This window comes from Corapipo altera, unplaced genomic scaffold, assembly GCF_003945725.1.
Source record: "Corapipo altera isolate COAL_440 unplaced genomic scaffold, ASM394572v1 268, whole genome shotgun sequence".
Classification (NCBI taxonomy): domain Eukaryota; kingdom Metazoa; phylum Chordata; class Aves; order Passeriformes; family Pipridae; genus Corapipo; species Corapipo altera.
Genome location: NW_020884901.1, coordinates 4,193,534 through 4,214,722, shown reverse-complemented (window position 1 = coordinate 4,214,722; position 21,189 = coordinate 4,193,534). Strand labels below are relative to the sequence as shown.

Sequence of the window (21,189 nt, the reverse complement as noted above, 5' to 3'; positions counted from 1 at the left end):
GGGGGGGGGGGCGCTCGGGGCGCCGCGGCCGCTCCCGCTCCCCCCTTTTTTAAATGTGGAAATAAAACTTCTTTACAAACAAACGGGTCTCGCCTCCGCCGGCCCCTTCTTCCCCCTCCCGCTTGTTTGCTCTGGCGGAGCAGCCGCCGCCGAGGGGAAAAGGGAAGAGCAAAGAGGAGTTTTCCCACCTCCCGTGGCAGGGTTCGCCCCCCTCCCCGGGTCCCGGTGTCCCCCCGGTGTCCCCAGTGCCGGTATGCGGGACCGGCCGCGGGGCCGTCGGGGGGCACCGGGGCGCTGCTGCCCGGCGCGGCGATAGCGAATTAATGACGCTAATCTTAAGTGTATAATTGCCTAAGTGCTTTAAATGATCGCTTTGCAAAATGGATTGTTTCCACCCTTTAAAAGTGTCGCTCATCTGGCCGCGGCCAGCGGGCCCGGCAGCTGGTCCCCGGGACAGCCGGGCAGCGGCTCCTCGGCTCGGGGAGCCGACAGATGGGCTGCGGGTCCCCCCGGCCGCTCCCCCGGCCCCTCCGCTTCCCCCGGCCCGCCTGTCTGAGGAGCATATCCCCCCCCCCCCCGGCACCCACAGGCCCTACAGATCGCCCTCCCCGGGGCCGGGTCCCAGCCCGGTGCCCCCGGCCCGGCTCCGTCCCGGGGGCTTTGCCCCGGCACCCCCCGAGCCCCGCGGGGAGGGGGATTGTCGGCTCGGCCAAATGCACAGCCACGCCTGGGGGAAAGAGCCCCCGGCCTTTGTGGACGGTGCTGGTCCTTTGCATGTGAATGGGGGAGTTTGGTAAATCCCCGGGCCTCGGCTGGGCGAGGAGGAGGAGGAGGAGGAAGGGGGGTCGCTCCCAGCTCACGGTTAATGAAGTGGGAAAGGAGTCTTTCAGAGAGGCCTGCAAACAACCCCCTCCCCGGGCAACAACCCCCCGTCCCAAATCCTACATGGATTGACTTAAACCCAGGGGATAAGTGCTTTAAATTAATCTCATTGAATAAGAATGAGGCCAAACAAAACTCTTTAAAATCATATTAAAAATCTATCAAAGGACAACTTGCAGTGGGTGTGCTTTTCATTTTGTGAGCGCGCAGGCAAGGAGCATACAGCAACCTTCCTCCCATTTACACAGCAGGAATGTGAATCAAAGACATTCTCTAATATTTAATTGTCCTTGTAGCCATGGCAGATTCCTCCTCTTACATTAACGAAGTACAAGGCTTCGTTACAAGTTTGTAATTGCAATATTTAAATTTGCCATTTCACATCTGGAAGGAGCTGGAAACTTCCCTGTACCGGCGGGACTGAGCCAACGCTGTAACACAGTGACTGAGTCCGGCTCGTGTTACAAGGATGGAAGGAGAGAGCGGGGCAGAGCCCTGAGGAAACCTCCTCTCTGGGAAGGGGGAATGGCTGTGCCACGTCTGGCTGGGAAAGAAAAAGCAGAGGGGAAGCGAGGGCTGGAGCTGTCGCTTCCAGGGAGATCTCAAAGCAGAGTCAAGCAAGGCAAGCTTTGAGATAAATCAGTTTAGGGAAGACACCACAGGCTCTCAGAGCACTGCACTTGCCACAGGAACAGCATCTCGCGTGGGAGGATCTCAGCAGCCTCAAAAGTCACTGAAGGACCAACCTCACCTCCAGGGGCTGAGATAAGACCCACTGTCCTACAGCAGAACCCACCAGCACTGCTCCTGTACCTACAGCAGCCCCTGACCAGGTTGGAAACTACTTGTTTCTAGAGGGCAGTGCCAGGCAGGCACGATCCTGGATCCTGGCAAGGCCTCAGGCGTGGGACAGGCTGTGCTGGGTTGAAATCAGATGAAGCAGTAAAAATGGCACAGCTGAGAAGGAGCACCAGTGCCACGAAGGAAACCTTTGGAGCATTGCACCAGTTCTGCTCCACCGACTTCTCCCAGGGTACAAAGTCCAACAGACAGGCTGCTGGTGGTTGGTTTGTCAAGCTCTGGATCCAACACACAGACCAGATAGTGCAGGGGGTTTGCCAGGACCAAAGGCAATCCTGGCTCTCAAACTCCTTCTGGGCTTTTACCCAGCTCAAGGTCCACCTTCCTCCCCTCCTGACACAGCTTTAACCAGGACCACCACCCTTGGAACAGAGAGAGAACAAAAGCTGCTCTGCTGAACATGCCAACACACAAATTCACTGAAATCTGAACTGTTTCTAGCCAAGATATTTCATGGCTTCTTCCGAACACCAAACAAAACCATGTCAGAATGGAAAGCCCAGAACACAGGTGCTTTTCCTGCCCTCTTCCCAGGTTTGTGGAGAAAGCAAACTGCAAGCAGGAGGTTCTGTTGCTTTCTACCCTGCTTAGTTATGGAGTTATGTCTTGTGTCTGACCTACACCCTGGGAGTGGGTGTTTAACTGTGACCCTTGTCCCAAGGTGACCTTCTTGCTTTTTCCTAATCCAAAGCCTTGAAGTGTGAACTCAAGATGCTCCAGTTGCAGAGGAGATGAGGATGTGGGTTCCTTCTACAGGTAAAGGACAAAGAACCAGAAGAGAGCTGAGAAAATGCACAGGAACATCCTGCCCCACCACAAGGACCACACCCTGCCCTGCCTCAATTTAGAGGTGATTTGAGTACAAATTAACTCCAAACCTACCAGGTTCTTCCTGAATTGAGTGGTGCACAGGGGTAAAGCCATCTCAGAGCCAACCTAGAGCTGCCCAAGTGTAAACAAGGAATCAAATTCTGCCCACCCAGCCACAATTCAAACACATTTTGCACACCAGCCTTCCAGTTTATTACAGGTAAACTCAACTCCAGGTGCATGTACGTATCTTTTAACACATTTTCTTTCATATTTAACAATCTCTTCCTCTCCCTTTCCTTAATCACACCAGTAATCCAGCTCTATCTGCTAAAAGATGGTGAAGCTGAAAGCAAAAGGCATTTTACCTTTTTTAAAAATCATACTATTCATCATAACTGTTTGTAACATTCCATGCCCAGTTAACGCAGGCAGCAATGAGATTTCCTGATGTCTCTCACCCATGTGCTGTTGGCCTTTATTCCTACTGTTATGAATTTGCCAATAGTCCCTATTAGTTCCTACATGACAGTCAGCCAGGAGAAGGTCACATATTTTCCCCTCATGCACAAGATCATTCCCAAACTTGCACTCCCTGCATCACTCTGAGTCATTTTCATCCTCAGGCGTTTCTTTTCTGTTTAAGTTGACATTTGCCTTAAAATCTGATTGCTCTTCCAAATAGTTCTCATAACAAAATCAGGTGAGCTTTGTTCTTATTTTATTTTAATCTAATGAATGTTGGTAACTTTATTCTCTCTGCAAAACCATGGTTAATTTGATACTGGAGCCTTCTTAGCTTCTTTCTGAAGTGTTCAAAAGAGTATCACAGTGAAATCAGTATGTTTGATAATCCACTGGGAGAAAAAAAAAATTCTGGTTCTAAAAAGTTACATCCACTTCAGAAATTGAATACTTTGGGACTGATGGCTTCTCTCCTACAATCCTTTGTATGACTCACTACAGCCCAAAGTAGGTGCCCTCAATTCTGCATTCACAAAGCAGGCATCATTTTCATCTGCTTATACTCCTTTTTCAGTAGTTTCTTCCTTGTGACATCTGAAATTGCCACTGTTTGAGCACTTTCTGCTTCTGCATTAAATGTACCTGGCTTGGGGCATGGGTGGGCTGCCCTTCCTCATCCCTCTCAAGGAAGACACATGCAGGTAGCAGGAGTTGTGTTTTGGCAGGGTTTGCAGTGTTTTCTCCTGTGCACTGCTTGGTGTGTGTGTTACAGGGGGTGCTGGAAGGAGCAGAGTGAGGAACTCAGGGAGAGGGAGGTGGGTGCTCACCCGGGGGAGTTTGGAAGTGCAGGATTTTGGGGGCACCTGCTCTCCCCAACACCTCACCAACTCCAAGGGGAGTCTGGGTTCCATTTCACACACTGGGCAATGGTGAACAAGCACCAGTCTCAGCACATTTGGGGCCATCCTGCATCCCTTTTCTCAGTGTCCCAGTTCTCTGAGGAGAACAGGAGGGATGGCAAACGGGAAAAGCAAGAAGAGAAATCCATTAGCTTGTGATGTGCTCAAAATAGGCCCAGGCAAGGCAGAGAACCCCAAAAGGCTGGGTTACTACTGGCAAAGGTTAGCAAGAACCAGCAAAGCTTTAATGTTCAGAGAGGTGAGACATTCCATACACCCTCTGCGTTCTATAATTAGGTGTGACAATGTGCTGCAGGCAAGGAGAAGTTTGGAGACTGCTGGATTCCACACCGGCTCCTTCCCAGAGTGACAACGTTTGTTCCCAAACTCAGGAGTTTGGGAACGCCTGACATGAAGTTTTGACATGAAGTTTCGTGCCCATGAGCTCTGCCCCAAAGGGACCACGTGTCATTTCTCCACAATCCCACCACCGGCCTCATTACAGGTGGCAAATTCCTGCCCAGGGACAGACGTTGCCCCAGTGGCTTTGTTACCTCAGACAGGAGCAAAGTGCCCCCTTACAGTGACAGGGAAGGGGCAGCCTCTCCTCTCCAACGTGCTCCCCTGCCACGACTGTTAACCAGGTTCAAAATAGCAAGTGAAGGGATTGTGGAGCGTTTCTGCAGGTCTTTAAACAGAAAAGCACCTCCTGTGTGACCACAGTCGTCTCACTCTTATGTTACACAGACATCACATTTCTCTGAAAACCATATTTAACCTTTTTTAAAATTATTTTTCTTGCAAAAAAACCCCCCAAAAACCACCTTAGAAACACGGCACATCTTCAGGAGGCCACGTTTAATTGCAGCAGTACAACAGGACACGCCTGGATTCGATTCCATTTGGACCTATGGAATGAAGGGGAGGAGGCCAAGGTCCCCAAGATCCCTCCCACATTTGCCTGATAAATTGAAACACTCCTCAGTTGGTTTGGCAGGTCACCCTGCCCCCCAGCTGAGGCACTCAAGCAGGTTTTACAGCCAGTGGCTGGGAGGTCCTGGCTTATGTTGGAATCTGCTGGTTGCCAGGTTTCCTCCGCTTTTTCTTCCTCCTGACCTTGGTGTCCATCCCACTGGAATATTCAGAGCGCAGGATTTCGGCAAGGCGACGTTTGCCGTGGGTCTTCTTGAGCAGGTCAGACCTGGGAAAAGCAGAGGGAAGAGCAGAGGAGGGATTAGATGATTCCCTTCTCCCCGCTGGGTGGGACCGACTGGAGCGGCGGCGCCGAAAAGTGACATTTGCGCATTAGCGAAGGAACAGCTTCCTCTTCTCCAGGCTTGATTTGAAATTCTGTCTCATGCAAAATTAGATATTGTTGTGACAGGTTTTCACAAAGGTGGCAAAATATCACGCCGTTTTTAAAAGCAAGCCTTTGTTCTGTACAAATGCTCTTGCAGGGGCGGCGGGGAGAAGGAGGGAAGGTTTGTGAGCTGAAGGCTGATGAATTAGGTGACACAGCAGTTTGAAAATTATAAGAATAATAAAAAAACCTAACAGCCTCATGACACTGAACAATGGAAACACTTTATAAACAGAGCTGAAATCCAGAGCTTGAAAACAAGGGAAAGCAAACAAGGGAAAAAAAAAAAAAAGAAAATGTCAGGAGTCTCAACCCAACAGAGTCTTTCCTTGCAGGGTCCTGCAGCCATCACAGGCATCTCACAGCCACCCCTCCAGAGACTGCCTTTTGCAAGGGTAGCTGCATTCAGCCCATCCCCTGAACTCCAACATGGACCTCTCTGTAGCCCTAAACTGCCAGCTATAAATATAAAAACCCACTCAGCATTTTTCCACCACGAGTTCTGCCACTGTCCTGAGCCATAACCTTGGGCAAATCTGGTCCTGGTTGCTGCTGTTGCCCTCACTTATCTAACCTGTGATCTCTTGGGTGCAGGACCTGCTGTTCCTTACCATGTTCCCATGTTCCTGGACACAGTGGGTGTCCACAGGTATTGGACACTCTCCTCTTTATAGTCACAGAATCACAGAATGGTTTGGGTTGGAAGGGACCTTAAAGATCATCCATGGGCAGGGACACTTTCCACTAGACCAGGTCCAACCAGAGCCCAGTCCAACCTGGCCTTGGACACTTCCAGGGTGCACCTCTCTGAGCAGCTGGTCCTAAAAAGGACCTGTAACAGATCTCAGAGAAGTGAATAGAAATCAGTCTGTCCCTCTAAACACCAGGGAGTTGAAAGAGCAGCCCCACATCCACACCAACATGCTCTGGTGACAACACAGGGACCTCAGCAGTCCTAAAGGTTGACACCTTACAGCACTGCCTCATAATTCCTTCAGGTGTCCAAACCCATGCTGGGGATTGCAGGAGAAGGAAGAACTTTTGGCTGCAGCAACAGATCAACCCATTCAGCAGGCCAAGCACACGAAGAAGGCAAGGGGAGCAAACTCTTGGCTGTCGGAGGGATTTCCTTGCCCCCTTTCCACAGCTTGCTTTCCATCCCTGTGTAGGTTTCATGGCTGGGGTGGGTTTGGAAGGCTGGATCAGAATGATAGGAAGGATGGTGTGATGGTTACCAGAGAAAGTTTTCCCTAGAACAGAAAGCCTGGAGTACACAGACACTGCTACATTCCCTGTAGCCTCCATTCTCACACGAATCAAACATTCCAGCTCTGCATTCACAGAAGGGCTGGAGACTGGACGTGCCAGAGAAATCAGACCCACGGCCACCACACAGTTTGAACTCACAGAAACCAAGGCAAAAGGACATAAACACCTCAAAAGTGGCTGCAGTGCAGAGGGAGCCTGTGGGTGCACAAACAGCACCAGGCCAAGGTGTGCCCTCCACCAGCCCAGCTCTGCCAGGGCAGGTGTATCCTCTGCTCGGCCCCTCCATCACTGCATAAAGTTCCTGTTTGACACTCTGGTTGTGTCTCCAAGCTTTAACTACAGTAATTCCAGGGTTACCAAGCAACAGTTTACTTAACAACAGGCAACTATCTGCTGCAAAAGGACAAGGAATCCACCAGTAGCTACGGGGGCTGAGCTGCAGCTCAGCAGGGGGGTTGTCTGACACTTTATTATCAATCAGGTGAAATCGTTGCCCAATTAGTAAATCAATACCCCCTGCTGAGGTGATCAGCTGCACACAGAAAAGCAGGGATGCAGGGAAAAAGGAGGCTTCTCCCTCTAACCCTGGGCCACGAAAATCAATGGAGTTGTGCTGTGGAACCTGTGCTGATCACTGAGAGAAGAAAAGCAGCTGTCAAGGCCCCGTTTAACCACGAGATGGAAGAGCTACAGGCAACAGCAACAGCCTGCAGTGACAGCACACCAGGAAGAGTGTGGAGCCAGGGCACCAGGTCAGGAGTCCTGGCTGGATCCTGATTCCTGTTGTAAACCTGTAAATTCCCCTCTCTGCTCAGCTGGTGACAGTCTCTGGGGCTCTGCCAGAGCCTTCCAGGTAACACTGGTGAGGAACGGTGCCCTGTGGTTATGAGACAAAGCCCAGGAGAACAGAGGGAGACCCTACTACTCACCCCCAGAGCATCCCTGGGCAAAGTATTTAATCTCTTTGGCTTCCCTGTCTCTTCTCCCACCTCCTAACCCAGGATGGCTGCGTTTTCCCTGCTCCTGAAGGCTGGAGTGATGATAATTCAGGAGAGCTGTGTGGTGACACTGGATACTGTGGCAAAAAGCTTCACAGAAAGGCTGCAAATGTAAGATGCATTTGCAACAGAGACAGAACCCATGTTCCCATCACTGGATAAACACATGGATTGTCAGCATCTCTGTCTGTGATCTCATGTCTAGGTATCATATTGAGCCCTAATGAGAACACATCATGCTGATAACGGGCAGAGAAATCCCCACCCTTTAAATCCCTCCCTCCAAACACAGCAATCTTTGGGGGGGGAATTGCACTGAATTGGGTGGGGCAGCTACTGGGAAGTCACAGGGCAAAAAAGATTCTCTAATGACTGACCCATCTCAAAGTGCTACAGTGCCATGATTTCAGCAGTGCTTAAAGGAGTGTTCATATAGATGAGAGTATACTGAGTTTTATTAACTGGGGGTAAATAAGACAGAAACAGTCATAACTCGGTTTAGAGCTGCCTGAGCACATCTGTAATTAAGCTGCAACCTCACAAAAGGTGGTAGCAAGAGCCTCAGCAGAGACAACAGAGAAATTGTCCCTGGATGACTTTGTTAGATTCTGAAAGTCTGGAAAAGACCAGGCCAGAGACAAAGTTTTAAAGGCAAAAAAAAGCTCTGTCCTCCTCCAGAAAATTGGAGGAATGAATTTATTTACTCTTTAAACATGAGAAACTCATGAATCTTGCTAAATACAGAATTATCTCAGAAGACATTTGCAGTAAATCTTTTTTCACATCATGAAAAAAAACCAAACCCAAACCTAAAAAACACAAGGGGTGAAAACAGCACAGGTGATGAGTATGAAATTCTCCCTGTTGTCTCCAACTGTCTCCTGCTCTGCTACACGATACCAACTGACCACAGAAGTCCCACCCAACTTACAGGCATCACCTTAACACACTCAGTTTGTGACTTCCACACACCTTGGGTGATCGATGGCTTTGTGAGTTCCAAAGACACCATCCACTGAATTCCACAGTCACCAACAACAAGACAGTGGAGTAACAGAGACTGTACTGTGGCAAAGGAAAAAACCAAACACACTGAACTAAGCCCTGAGGATGTTTTCCACAAAGCTGAGAGGCTGTGGACAGCTCCAAGGCACAGAGGAAAGACGAAGAACAGCACACACAAACTGTTCTGTTTCTATTTAACACTCCCTTTATCTCCCAAGCATTCCTGAGCAGATCATAAGGATGATCAGGTTTCACCTGATTTAGTTGGATTTCATTTGTTACAATATGCAAACCACGATCCTGGATATGGAGACTCAAAACCTTTTGGTGGGCAGGGACCAAGTAACAACAACAAGAAAAGGGACAAGTATGACACCATTTTTCAAGTTCTTTTCAAAATCCCAATATGTGTGTCGCACTGGCACATCTGCTTCATTAGAGAGCTGAATGACAAGCAAGCCAAAAACTCCTTCATGCCACAGTAGTGGCACATACACATGAAGGGTTCCTTGGGTATCATCTGCTGGCTCAGAAGACACCTCTGCTCATCTTTTTACCTCAGTGGTGAGTGAGCTTCTTGTTAGAGGTGTCTCCCTCAACTTGGTTGGCACCGCTGCCTGTTCCTTTGTCTTGAGCTGTGTGAAATGCTGCTGCAATGCAGTGCAGCAAGTGTGGTGACCTTTAACCAACTCCCAGCATCTGCAGCAACCAAAGGCTCCCCAGTTGCTCCAGATGAGGGACAAGGAGTAGGAAGTCGTGACGCACGGCCCCAGAGCTCATGGTGTGTCTTTGGAGGAGACAGGAGTGGGCTGTTTCATTTATCAGAAAACATTTCAACCTGGATTGCACTATCAATCTGCCTGACAGCATCTCCAACAGCTCTTTGACACCGTGCCAGCAGCAGAGCTGGGTTACCTCTGGGCCAAGGCTGCTGCAACACCTGCTTTTTCTACTTATAGTGTTGGATGAACCATCTGCAGCCAATGCAACCCTGTTTGGGTTGGTTTTTCTGCTGTTGTTTTTGCAGAGTGGGGGTAAGAAATCCATCAGCAATCCTACACTGCTCTCGACAGGTCAACAGATGGCCCAGGTCCTCTGTTCCCAGCTGATGCAGACGCTTGAGAAGATTGAGGAAAATTATTACCCAGCCAGAATGAGCACCAAGCCTGTTCCAGAACACCCAGAGCAGGGTGGCCTTCATGCCAGGGTGTGCTGAACAGCAAAGCCCACCTCACCCTACTGAAGTCAACTGTATTTCAGCTACAAAGAGACAAACCCCCAGTTTCACTTTCACTACCATCCCTCGGTCGTCACCCCATGGAAAAAGAAAAGCAGCACTGGAAGGTTGGGAAACCTCCCAGGATTCTTGCTTTTGTCAGGCTCTTTCCCAGCCTAAAGGACAGAATATATTTCAATTGCAGAGAGGTAATTTTTGGTGCATACCACACAGCACAGAGGTTTTCCAGCACTATTTGCTTGCTAAGAGATGGAACAAAGGCTCTGTGCTGTGGCCACGGTGGAACAGGACAGTAATAAAGGGCACTGTGGTGTGCAGATAACAATCAGATGGATTTTACAACTATGAAACTTTAATTCCATAACAGGACTTTTTTATAACATCATGATGTGGTAAACAGGACTCATCTGTGTCCCTGAACTGCCTTAATGAAGAGTGATGGTGATGTTTCCTTTTGCAGCAGCCACGTCTCTTACTCTAATTTTTGGATCCATCTGCACTCCAGCCCATGGATACACACTCTTACCTGAGCTCCAGTCTGGCTTTCTAGAGCAGCATGCCCAAACCAAGAGAAATTCCCAGTGGGCAGAATTCCAAACTTGCATTTTGACTAATTAAGTGATATTAAGAAAGCTCTAAATGTGCAGGTAAAAACTGGCAGGCAAACTGCTTCTAATGATTAGACAATTGTTGTTCAGGGAGGCCCAGCTGCAGCCTTGAGTCACAAGCCCTGCATTAGTCTTTCCATAATTGTCAGTGCCAAGATGTTCAAAAGTGGAATCAAGGATATGAGGTGGGAGAGAAGATAAAAGCCTACGAGCTTTCACCCTTTGCTGCCTTGGCCATGCAAAGGAGGACACACAGGGTTACAAGGTGTATTTCCCAGGAGTTGTCTAATTCTATCTGACCACTAAATGCTGAAGAAAGAATTAAAACAATGATCTTGCAGCCAAAACCTTCAGGCCATGCTGACCTCCATATTCAGAGCAATGGTACTGTAATAACGATGTACATAAATGCCCTTAAACACCTTGGACACCTTGGAGAAGCACCCTGGACACCTTTTCTTGATCCCTTAAACTAAGGAATTTTTACCTTAGTTTTTATATCACTTTCTGCATGTGCTGTAGCAGCTAATACATTATTTTAAGTAAACTCAATCTTTCTGAGCGTTTCTGGCATCAGAGATTCCTCTAGTAAGGAGTTTCACAGATTATATTGAACTTAAAGATTCATCTCTTTCTTTGTAATGGCTTGAACTCACAAAGAAGGCAAATTAAGTTGGAACTCCTCGTTGCAGTGGAACCCTCTGGGGGCACACACCGGGCCGAGTTCAAAAGGAGAAAACAGACCATCAGTCGCCACAGAAGCCCATAAAAGCCCACTGATCCAAAAATGCAAAAGACTTGAGTAGCACAGGGATGCATGGTGGAATGGCAGTAGGTCTTTGGCATCTGCATTGTGAGGGAGTCAAAAGACGTGTCTATCTGGCATGTCAGCGACTTCCTCGGCACGCTGCTCCTCCGCAGCGAGCGAGGGACAGCTAATCCCTCAATGGAAGTGGGATCAGCTTCCTTGCATCCACCCTGCAGTAAAAGCATGAGCCCAGACACTTACTAAGCTGATGTACTGTAACTCAATATACAGTATCTGGTTCGTGTGCTCCTCTCTCACCTAAACACAGCATTTTGACTTTTCACAAATGTCATGAGCTGTTATTTTTTTCCCCTTCTTCAGACTGGGTTTTGCAAGACCCACCGTGGCAAAGGGGCCAGGTGGTTTGCACAAAGAGCTTTAAAAAATACATGGAAGTTTACATGGGCATTCAGGAGAGGGCTGCTCCCACATTTCAGCACTGAAACATCACACACCTGGCTGCTCCCTCTTGCTGTCTCACCTTCCCCAAGCAGGCTCTCGAAGGAGGCGTGAAGCACAAAAGGAGACTTCAAAAGAAATGAAAAGTTTTCTTTGTCCTCTTAAGGAAACACTTAACGATTGCCTTTACCCCACTTTCACCCTGGACTGCCTGTTCTTTATTCTCTAGGCAGGTGCTGAGAGATGAGGCTTTAGTGAGCAGCCTGATCAAAAACAAGTATCGGGTGTTGGGAGACAATGTGTAATAGGACAACCAGCACTCACAGTATCACGTGAGAAATATAATTAAAAAGATTGCTTGGAGACTGTGCTGTTATAATTTCAAGCCTTGCATTTTACAACTAAAACCCATTTGTCTTCTAAAGGGCAGGCTGAATTTTGCTTTCTGCTCTGTCAGTGTGAAATCAAAAGCAATTCTCTAAGTTAACAGCACTAGCTTGGATTTTTGCCAGTGGAGACTGAATGTCAATCTATATTCACTTTCTCTAAACTATCCTATAAATACTAATTTATTCTCTCTCTTTATTTAATTTTTTAAGCACACACAGAGAAAGCTGATTAGAAACAAGTTTCGCAGGCAGGAACAATTGTTGCACATCACAACTTTGGCTGCTTCTGCAGGGTCTTAACTTTCCAGATGCTCCTGGATTTGAAATCTGGAGCTTGAGCCCTGACAAACCTGAGCAAAGTCTGCCCACTTTCCCTGAGCTGCAATTATATGATCCACGTGCAAATCAGCTTTCAAATCACTCTCAGACCATTTGTTCCAACACCTCCACATCCCCCAACCCCACACATCCTGTGCATAAACTACCTACTGTATCTTGAGCTTGTCTGTGCTATAATGGGATGAAGACTTGGGGAGGAGGAACCTGAGTCTAAAAGAGGTTTGTAACAAGGGAAAAAGTAGCTCTAACAGAGTAGCAACATCACAGGAACAGAGAGAGGCATTGTTACAGCCCAAGTAATCCTGTGACACGCTACTGTCAGTCATAGCTTGACACCCTGCTGGGCCAGCAAGACATCAAAGCCCACCCCATACCATCTTACATGCTCTTTATCAGCTAATCAGGCTATTCTTCCCGAAATAAAGCTCCGTTAAATCCCCTGCTCACAGGGGCATTCCCATCCTGTTGCCCATCTGCTGAGGAGGGTCAGCTGGAGCAGGAGGCAGAGCAGTGGCCTGTCCCTGGTGGCTTCTGAAAGCAGGACAATGCAGGCTCCAACTTTTTATTTTAAAATCCCTTCCCCTTGCATTTTTTTTTTCCACGAGATATGTACATGTGCAGGAGATGTGACCAGCCCAGGAACAATTATGTGGATTAGTGCTTTAATTGCACAGCTAACGTTTGCTAACAGAGTTTGTAGCAACAATTACATGGAAAGAGTCACAATTGATGCTGAAAAAGAAAAAATATTCTCCCCCTTTGAATTATTGCAGTGATTTTACTGGCAAGCCAGAGGTTCCCACCCTGCCATTGAGGGAAGAGAGCACGTCCTTAACTTTGTAATATCAGGATTATCTGTCCTGTGGAACCAACCCAGAGTAGCCAGGATCAGATGTACTGAGCACCTTCAGCTCCCTTTCAAGCACAGAAAAGGATTTAGGGCTCTGCTCCTCCATCAGGGAGTCTCCAGTTCCTTACAGAGAATAGGATTACCCAGGAACATCCCTGTGCACACACCAGAGGGGACGGAGGTCTAACTCCAAGTTTGCTGCAGACTCTTCCTGGGAGAAGATCCCACATGATTTTGCAGAAATGCTTTTGCCAGAACTACTTGAATCTACAGGGAGCAAAGCACAGGTTTGTAGAAGGATCATTTCTACCAGCAGATCTGCCTTTTGATTTACACTCGACTCCTGGAGCAGGCACAACCACCTTGAGGAGCAAAGCACACCACAGTGTGTCATGTGGTGTTCCCTGGCTCAGGAACCAGCTCAGCTTGGCTCACCTTTTTGGTCTTGGCTTGGTTTTCTTCTTTGAGCCTGCAGTTGGAAGAGCAGTCAGGTTCTGGGGGGCATCTCTCAGGCCAAAGCTCTTGGCCACGTGACCCAGGTGGAGAGACTTGATGTGGAAGATGTGCTTGAGGTTCCTGGGATAGGTGGTATAGGCACAAAGGAAAGACTGCAGTGCTGAGGGGAAGAAAAAAAAAAAAAAAAAGGGATGAATTCTGTTTGCTGTTGCATTTTTATATATATACACTTAAAGATTCAGCTGTTCCAGCTGAAAGGACATCGGTCTTGTCCTCTGGGACACCTTCTGGTCAGCAGCTGGTAGGAAAGGCTGGCATGTTAAAAATCTGTGAAGGTTGCATAGTAATAGTACAATCCCAAAAGGAGAATGTGGGTGCTGGAGAGGTGTCAGGAACTGAAACAAAGCCACATTAAATTGCATTGGGTTTGCCTCCTGCAAGGAGGCCCCTTCAGCCCAAAAAGGTGATGTCTGTAGCACGTCTCATAAGAGTCATTGACAATGAATGGCTACAGAGGAGGGGAGAGAGGAAATAGAGATACAGGGATGAAGAGAGGGAAAGAGAAGCATGGAAATGGCACAGGAAGGCTCCTCTGATATTAGAGTCCCAGTAGTCCATGCATTTTTCACCAGTTACCAGCTAGTCCCTTATAAATATCTGAGAGCCGGATGGATTTCCTGACTCATCAGCACACTGAGAACAGAGCTCACCTTCTCAAAAGGGAAAAATAATAGAACTGTGTGCAAATTTCCCTTCACATCTTTATATTCCTGTAATGCCCTTCCCCTCAGGGCTCATTGCTCTAAAGACAATCATCCACTAATATGAGCACTACCTCTGCTCCTCCCCGGAACGCTCACTCCACCCAGGCTGTCCCCTCTGCTCTGGGAATAGAGGGACTTCCAGCAAGGAAACTCTACAGCTCAGAAAATGCCTCCCTTCAATCCCCTGCTGCTCCCCTGCTTGCTAAACCTCCTGTGTCCCCCCAAGCCCTCACTCCAACCAGCACCTGCCTCTTTCTCTCCCTCTCACTCCTGGCAGCAGCAAGCTCTAAACTCTCACCTCTCCTGCCCTTGCCCGTTGAGCCACCGGACCAGCAAGTTTGCCCACAGCTTATGTCTAATCTCTTGGCAGCAGCCGGAGATTGGAGTTTATGAACAGTAATAAAAATGTCATTTTAGCAGATCAGCTCCTGGAAGGACCCAGGGAATCCATCAAAGCTCTGTTTACTGAGCAAAGCGAACTCCTTTTCCCAATCGATGGGAAGAAAAGATTGAGTTTTTTGTACCTTCTTCCCAATTTCACAAAACTCCTCTTTCAGAGGCACCCGAGCACCAAGAGACCTGTGTTTTCCCAAAAAAGAGAATGCTAAATTCCAAATACTCTGTCTCGGTGTCTCTTCTGAAGGCCATCCTGCTGAGGGCTTATAAACCAGCTCAAATGCCTTCAAAAACCCCTATTCTGCTGCTTTTTTTTCATAAAGTTATTGGTCAAATTCACCTGTGAGAAGGTGTAACTCTTCAAAAGGAACAACAGGAACTTGCTCCTGCTCTGAATTCAGTCCCATCGGAGCCAGTACTGCTCTGTCTCACAGCATCTGGAATGGTGGGTACCACAGATCCTGTTATTATGAAGGCTGAGCTCAGCTCCCACAGCCGTGCAGAGAGGAAAGGCTGCTGATACCAACTCCCCAGATCAGTTAAATAATCAAAGTGTCAAAGGTCCCCCTTTTCCCAAAAAGTCCTGACAGGCATCTTCCAGACCCAGCTCTGAGTCAGGGAATGCTGCAGGACACTAAACCAGAGTTGAACCAACAGGTCAAAACCCCAGCCCAGGAAACTGCTTCACTCCCCAGGAGCTCAGAGCTGCTGATGTTCATTACAGCACCCATGAGACTGAAATGAAGACCTTTGCAGATGTGAAAATCTTTACTATCAGGTCTTTAGACCTCTCAGTGTTGTCAGAGTCATGTTTTCTGGCTTTTATGTGCAATTAGAGTGGCCAGATACTAAAAGCTTTTTTTTTTTTTTTAAAGTTCAAATTCTTTTATGATTTTGTGATCAAAGAGACAGAGCTTTATAAAAACAACTCACAAAGACTGGTAACAGTGCTGGTCAGGCCATAATTCACGTAAAGGATTCCTCATCTTAAAGTCATAGGAGCAAACTGCCTGAGCTGTTACAGTTTTTGCCACACCAACATGAGTCTAAGGTAACATATACTGGCTTGGGGTGGGATTCAGACTTGGGCTCATGTAAGAGAATGGATTTAGATTAGTCCTTTCCACCTGTGCATCCCCATCTTTCTATAGGAAGTGGAAGTGTGGAAAGTCAGAGGAAAAAAGAAAAAAAAAAAAGGTGCTATATATGATGGGGGTTTAGATGGGTTGGTTTGTTCTTTTAACCAGAGGACAAGAGGGTAATGAGATATGAGAGTGAGACAGGTGACATAACCTGTTCCCTGTGCTCCCAGGTGAGAGCTCCCAGCACTGGCCCCAGGGCACAGCCTCAGCCACAGGATAAACCAGGAGGCACTTTGCTGGAGTGGGAACAGGAGGGAAGGGTTCACCAAACCCATCATGGATTTGAGCACTGTGCCCCAGCAGTGGAATCCTGCAACTCTGCTGTCCCTCTCCACACACGAGTGCTGAGGACAGAAAGGATGAGGCAAAATGCTCAACTATTGGCTGCAAAATTGGGAAACATGGAGGAGGACAGCAGGGTTCGCTTCCTTACCCTTTCTGCACTCTCAGGAGCACAAAGGATCACAGCCTCCTGAGCTCAGTCTGTCCCCACAGCTCCAAAAGGAAGCGCCTGTCACCACACAACCCTTCGGATGAGAATCCCCCACTTCCCAAAAGGGGCTCCACACTTGATCAGTTCATCCTTCAAGTAGCAGGGTCCAGCCAGACCCCTCCTCCCACCCACCTCACTGCTGCTGATCAGTCAATCAAGTCTGAAGGGCAGCACCTTCACTGAACCATTCCATTTGAGTGTGAAAACCACGGGACCCCGAGCCAGAAGGGGAGAGTGGGCAGGGAGCCACTCGCCTTTTGAAAGCAGGGCTGCAGAGCAAACACTGCTTATTAACATTGACTGGGTCAGAAAATGGGGAAAAGCAGGAAAAGAGAGAGAAACAAATGCATCTCTGGCACAGTTTCCAATTGATTGTCTGCCATGAAAGCAAAAGCCAGCTGCCATGTTAATTATTCATGATGCCTGGCTCAGAGGGGAGGAAGAGGGGGCTTATGGAAGCCACTCAGCAGTGGAAAATTTGCATATGCAGATAGCAGAGTTGGAAAAAGAGGTGGAGTGCTCCTCTGCAAGATAAATGGGATGCACACCATTTCAGCATTTCCTGATGTGTTCTCTACACTTCTTGTCTGTGGCTCAAGAAGTTATTAATGCTGAGCTCAGCAACAAGTGTGTGTGGGTGGGTGTGTGCACACACAGTGACACTCTCTGTGTAGAGAGAAACCACTGAGGTTTTCTAGGTGGGACCACAGTGGTTGTCCCTGTCACAGACATCTCAGGTTAGAAGTTTGCATGGGGTATATGAAATCCCAGGAGAGCAGCAAGAAGCTCATCCATGCAGAATGAAGGACTATGATCATATTGGCCACATACTTTGAGACTGTGGATTTAAAAGCTATGAAAGTAATTACACTAGGCAAGTAGAACAACACACCTGAAAATGGGTGCAAGCTGCTTGTGTAGCAAGTCTCCAACACTTTCACTGTAGGAAAAAGGTGTTTCAAAACCCTAGGGGACTAAAATCAGCACTGCACCAGTTGGAGGTGGGGTGAGAAATCAGCCCAGTGACTTGCAGTGGCAGAGAGAGAGTAAAGAGTAAAACAGCAGAATTTCAAATACTTTGCCCATCAGCACAGCCACACATCATTAAAAGCATTGCACATTAATTTGGGGTAAACAGGCAGTCCCAGTAGCTGCTTTAATTATGCTGCTATGTCATCACCTAATAAGTTAGTACAACACTCAGGAAAAAAACAGCACCTTTGACCTCTTGAACAATCACTTCTCAGGACTCCAGATAATTTTTTTATCTTGGAACAGTCTCCCCTTCTCCAGTTTCTCCAGACATTGGCCAATTTCCCCATTTGGTTTTAGACCCCTCAGAGAGTGATTTAAGTAGTTTAGCACACGTGGTACACCTGCACCAGACCTGTATGCATGTGCATACAGAATGGCAAACAGAAATGATGCAGACCATTAAAATCCATCTCACCAGGACCCCTCTCAACTGGAAATGCTGCAGAACTGACATAACAGGACTTCTACTCAAGCTGAGAGAGGAGAATTTGACTCAGATCAAAGTGACAAATGAGGTAAAAAAGAAAACAATCAGGAAGGGAGACATGTGGGAAGAGAAGACTCAAAAAAGGGGAAAGGCTCTAGTCCTAAATATTGTGAGCAAGAGTGGTTTAGTCTCTCACATAGTTTGTGTTTTGTGGACTCATCTCAATAACTCAAATTCCAAGTAATTGCCAAGGAGCTCTGGGGTTCCCATATTCCCCTCACAACAGCTCTCAAGTTCTCAGGTGCACCCACTCCAAACACAACAGCACATGGAACAGGGGTGCCCACCCTGCACCACCTTTTTGGCTCCTCTCTGGCGACTGCTCAGTGTTTATTTTCCTACCACATCCCTGGCAAGTTTTTGATCTTTCTCTCATATATACCTTCCTCTGAATTTTCCAAACTGAGAGGCAGAAGGGAAGAGTCTTACACAGCTCAGTGACAACTGCTGTGCATCCTGCTTGGCAAAGACGGGAGATCAAGTCCCAGATTTCCATGTAACTACAATTATTAAATCCACCCCAGTTTTTTTGTCTTCCTGCCTTCTTGAGCTGTTGCCCTCTCTCATTATCCTCCCATCCCACACAACAACCTCCTCTCTTATACCCCTGCCTGTTAAGAGTTGCTCCCAAGGCATCCTGCCTTACAGGCTTCAAATTCATCCCTGGTGTGAACTGAAGGCATCCAACGGGAATTGCACCAGGATGTGGTGGAGCAAGTCACCCATTCCCTTCCCAGCACAACACACACAATCCATTCACTCCTGCAACTGGGTCAGACCCCTGGAAGTGAATCCCATCAAAAGCCGAGATTAAATCCCATTTGCACGTAATATGGGAACGCAAGAAATTAACATTTAATATCATCCCAAAGCCTTCTGGGCCCATCTCAACCCCCTAAAGAGCCCAGCGGCCCCAAAATGTTTCTTCCAGGCCTTTTCCCTGAAGCTCTTCCCCAGAAGAAAAGGCTGGCAGCTCATCTGAGCCCTCCTGGAATAGCTGGAAGGAAGCACACACTGACCTTTCTTTGCCCACCGGACCGTCCCCTCGCTGGAGTGAACGTGATTTTCAAATTTGGTCTGCAGGACCGTGGCCCTCTCCCGGACTTCCTGAGGGTTGGTGCCACAGGATTTCTACCAGGGAGGCGGGAGGATTAGAGGAAAGAGAGAATTTGAGTCAGGAATAATGAAGCAGTTTACAATAGATTTAATAACAGTAAAATCACACAGTAACTACCCAGGGGCCAACAAAGGTAATCCTCTCAATATTACTAGAGGAAAAAAAAAAAAAAATCCAGATAAAGATGTTAAAGTCAGAGCAGCCAGTGAGGGCTGTGTGGTGGGGAGAGCAAATCAGTTTTAATTTTGTGTTTTCTAACATCTATCACGTATCTTTTTTTATCTTTCTCCCTTGCTTTTTTTCTTTTTTTTTTTTTTCCCTTTCCTCTTTTTATTTTTCTTCCAGGTTCAACAGGCCAGATCCCACTCCTTGTTTCCATTGGAGTCATTTGGAGTAACTTCTCCCAGACTCTACACTAACAGTTTTAGGCTGATGTTGCAAATTCCCCTGTGCACTTCCCCAAAACACCTGGACTGTTGCTGGGACTTGTGGGGCAGGAGATCCATGAGATCTGCATTTACCCCCAAGCTCCAGAGAAGAGACCAAATTCAGTACCTGTGAACAAAGGCAATTAAATGAACTTCTGATTAATTCCTTCACTGATTTCTACATGGTATTTTCTCATTGTCAACTCATCCCACTTGACTGGAACTGCCATCATTTGGCTCGTCTAGAAGAAGACACCAAAGGCATGACAGAATAAACTTCCTCAGACCAAAAAGGGCAATTCTGCACGTGCCCAAGCTTTCCTGGGATCAGACTGAGGGATGCAGTTCAGGAAATGGAAAACAAACATTCCTGGGAGCAAGCTGTTACTGGGAGGAGAAGAGAGGCTGCCTCTCTCCCTAAGGTACCCAGGCAGAGAAAGGAAGTATGGACCAGAAAACAAGTGAATTTTTGATGGAAAGCTGACAGCAAAGTGCAAAGCCAGGCATCCATGGATCTCCCAGAAAAGGGCCACAGTTCTCAAATACTCCTCAGACAGGAACCAGCATCCAAAGTCTAACGGTGCCAGATCCAAGGCAGTAACTTGATACCAGTCAACCCCCTCATCTGACCAGGGCTGACTGACAACAAACATCCAGCTCCCAGGATTCTGGAGGAGGCCTGTGCCAAGGTAACAATCCTGTTGTCCCTCTCTGACAGATCTGCATGTTAATGCTGCAAACCCCTCCTTCCCTCACAGCCCTGCACTGCTGCCAGTCCAGGGGAGCCACAACAGTGACACCACAAACCCTGATGATCGTTGGCAATGCTGCTGGAACTCCACACAAAATGTTCTGCTGACCAAATCTGCCACTCTATACCCAACACCAAATGTGCCCACAGACAGACCTCGAACGTGGTCTAAATCCCCTCCACAGTCCCCTTTCTGGAACCCAAAGCTTCCAGGTTATTCAACAAAGCAAGCACGCTTGGGGCCTGGAGCTCCTGCTCACTCGCTACCTGGAACTGTTCATCTGCATCTCCAAAGAAAACTGTGGGTATTTTAAGGCTCCCAGATTTCTGGTCTCTGCTATCTGTCTCCTGATCCACTCAAGAAAGACTCACAACACAGCTCACAGAGTCATTTAAGTTGGAAAAGACCTCCAAGATCATCGAGTCCAATCTGTGACCGACCATCACTTTTGTCAACTAGATCATGGCACTGAGTGCCACATCAGTCATTTTTTGAACACCTCCAGGGATGAGGACTCCATCACCTCCCTGGGCAACCCATTCCAATGCTCGACAACTCTTTCCATGAAGAAATTCTTCCTGGTGTCCAACCTGAACCTCCTCGGGCACCGTTTGAGGTCATTTCCCCTCATCCTCTCACTTGTTCCCTGGGAGCAGAGCCCAACCCCACCTGGCTCCACCCTCCTGTCAGGGAGTTGTAGAGAGTGAAAAGGTCCCCCCTGAGCCTCCTCTTCTCCAGGCTGAGCCCCCCAAGCTGTTCCTCACATGATTTACTCTCTAGACCCTTCCCCAGCTTCGCTGCCCTTCTCTGGACACGTTTCACAGACGCCTTTTAGTCTGAGTTAACCTGTGCCCGTTACTCAGCTGGGACAGTTTCCAGCTCAGGGGCCTCTGCAGGGGTTTAATAAAGGCCAAGTGGAGGTGCCTCCCCGAAGTGGACA

General features: G+C 47.9%; 1 protein-coding gene across 2 annotated transcripts in view; it reads right to left on the bottom strand.

Annotated features, from left to right (window-relative positions):
• Positions 1-4,742: 4,742 nt before the first annotated feature.
• Positions 4,743-21,189, bottom strand: part of DDX31 (DEAD-box helicase 31) — a 46,915-nt gene continuing 30,468 nt past the window's right edge. Inside the window, exons 18-20 of one of the 2 annotated variants that reach the window (XM_027650025.1) lie at positions 18,972-19,083; positions 13,615-13,795; positions 4,743-5,118 (exon numbers count right to left, since the gene is read on the bottom strand). In XM_027650025.1, the coding sequence (XP_027505826.1) occupies positions 4,980-5,118; positions 13,615-13,795; positions 18,972-19,083 (432 nt within the window). In that variant the 3' untranslated portion in view covers positions 4,743-4,979. The remainder of the gene's footprint in view (positions 5,119-13,614; positions 13,796-18,971; positions 19,084-21,189) is intronic. The other variant, XR_003528709.1, reaches the window with a different exon arrangement.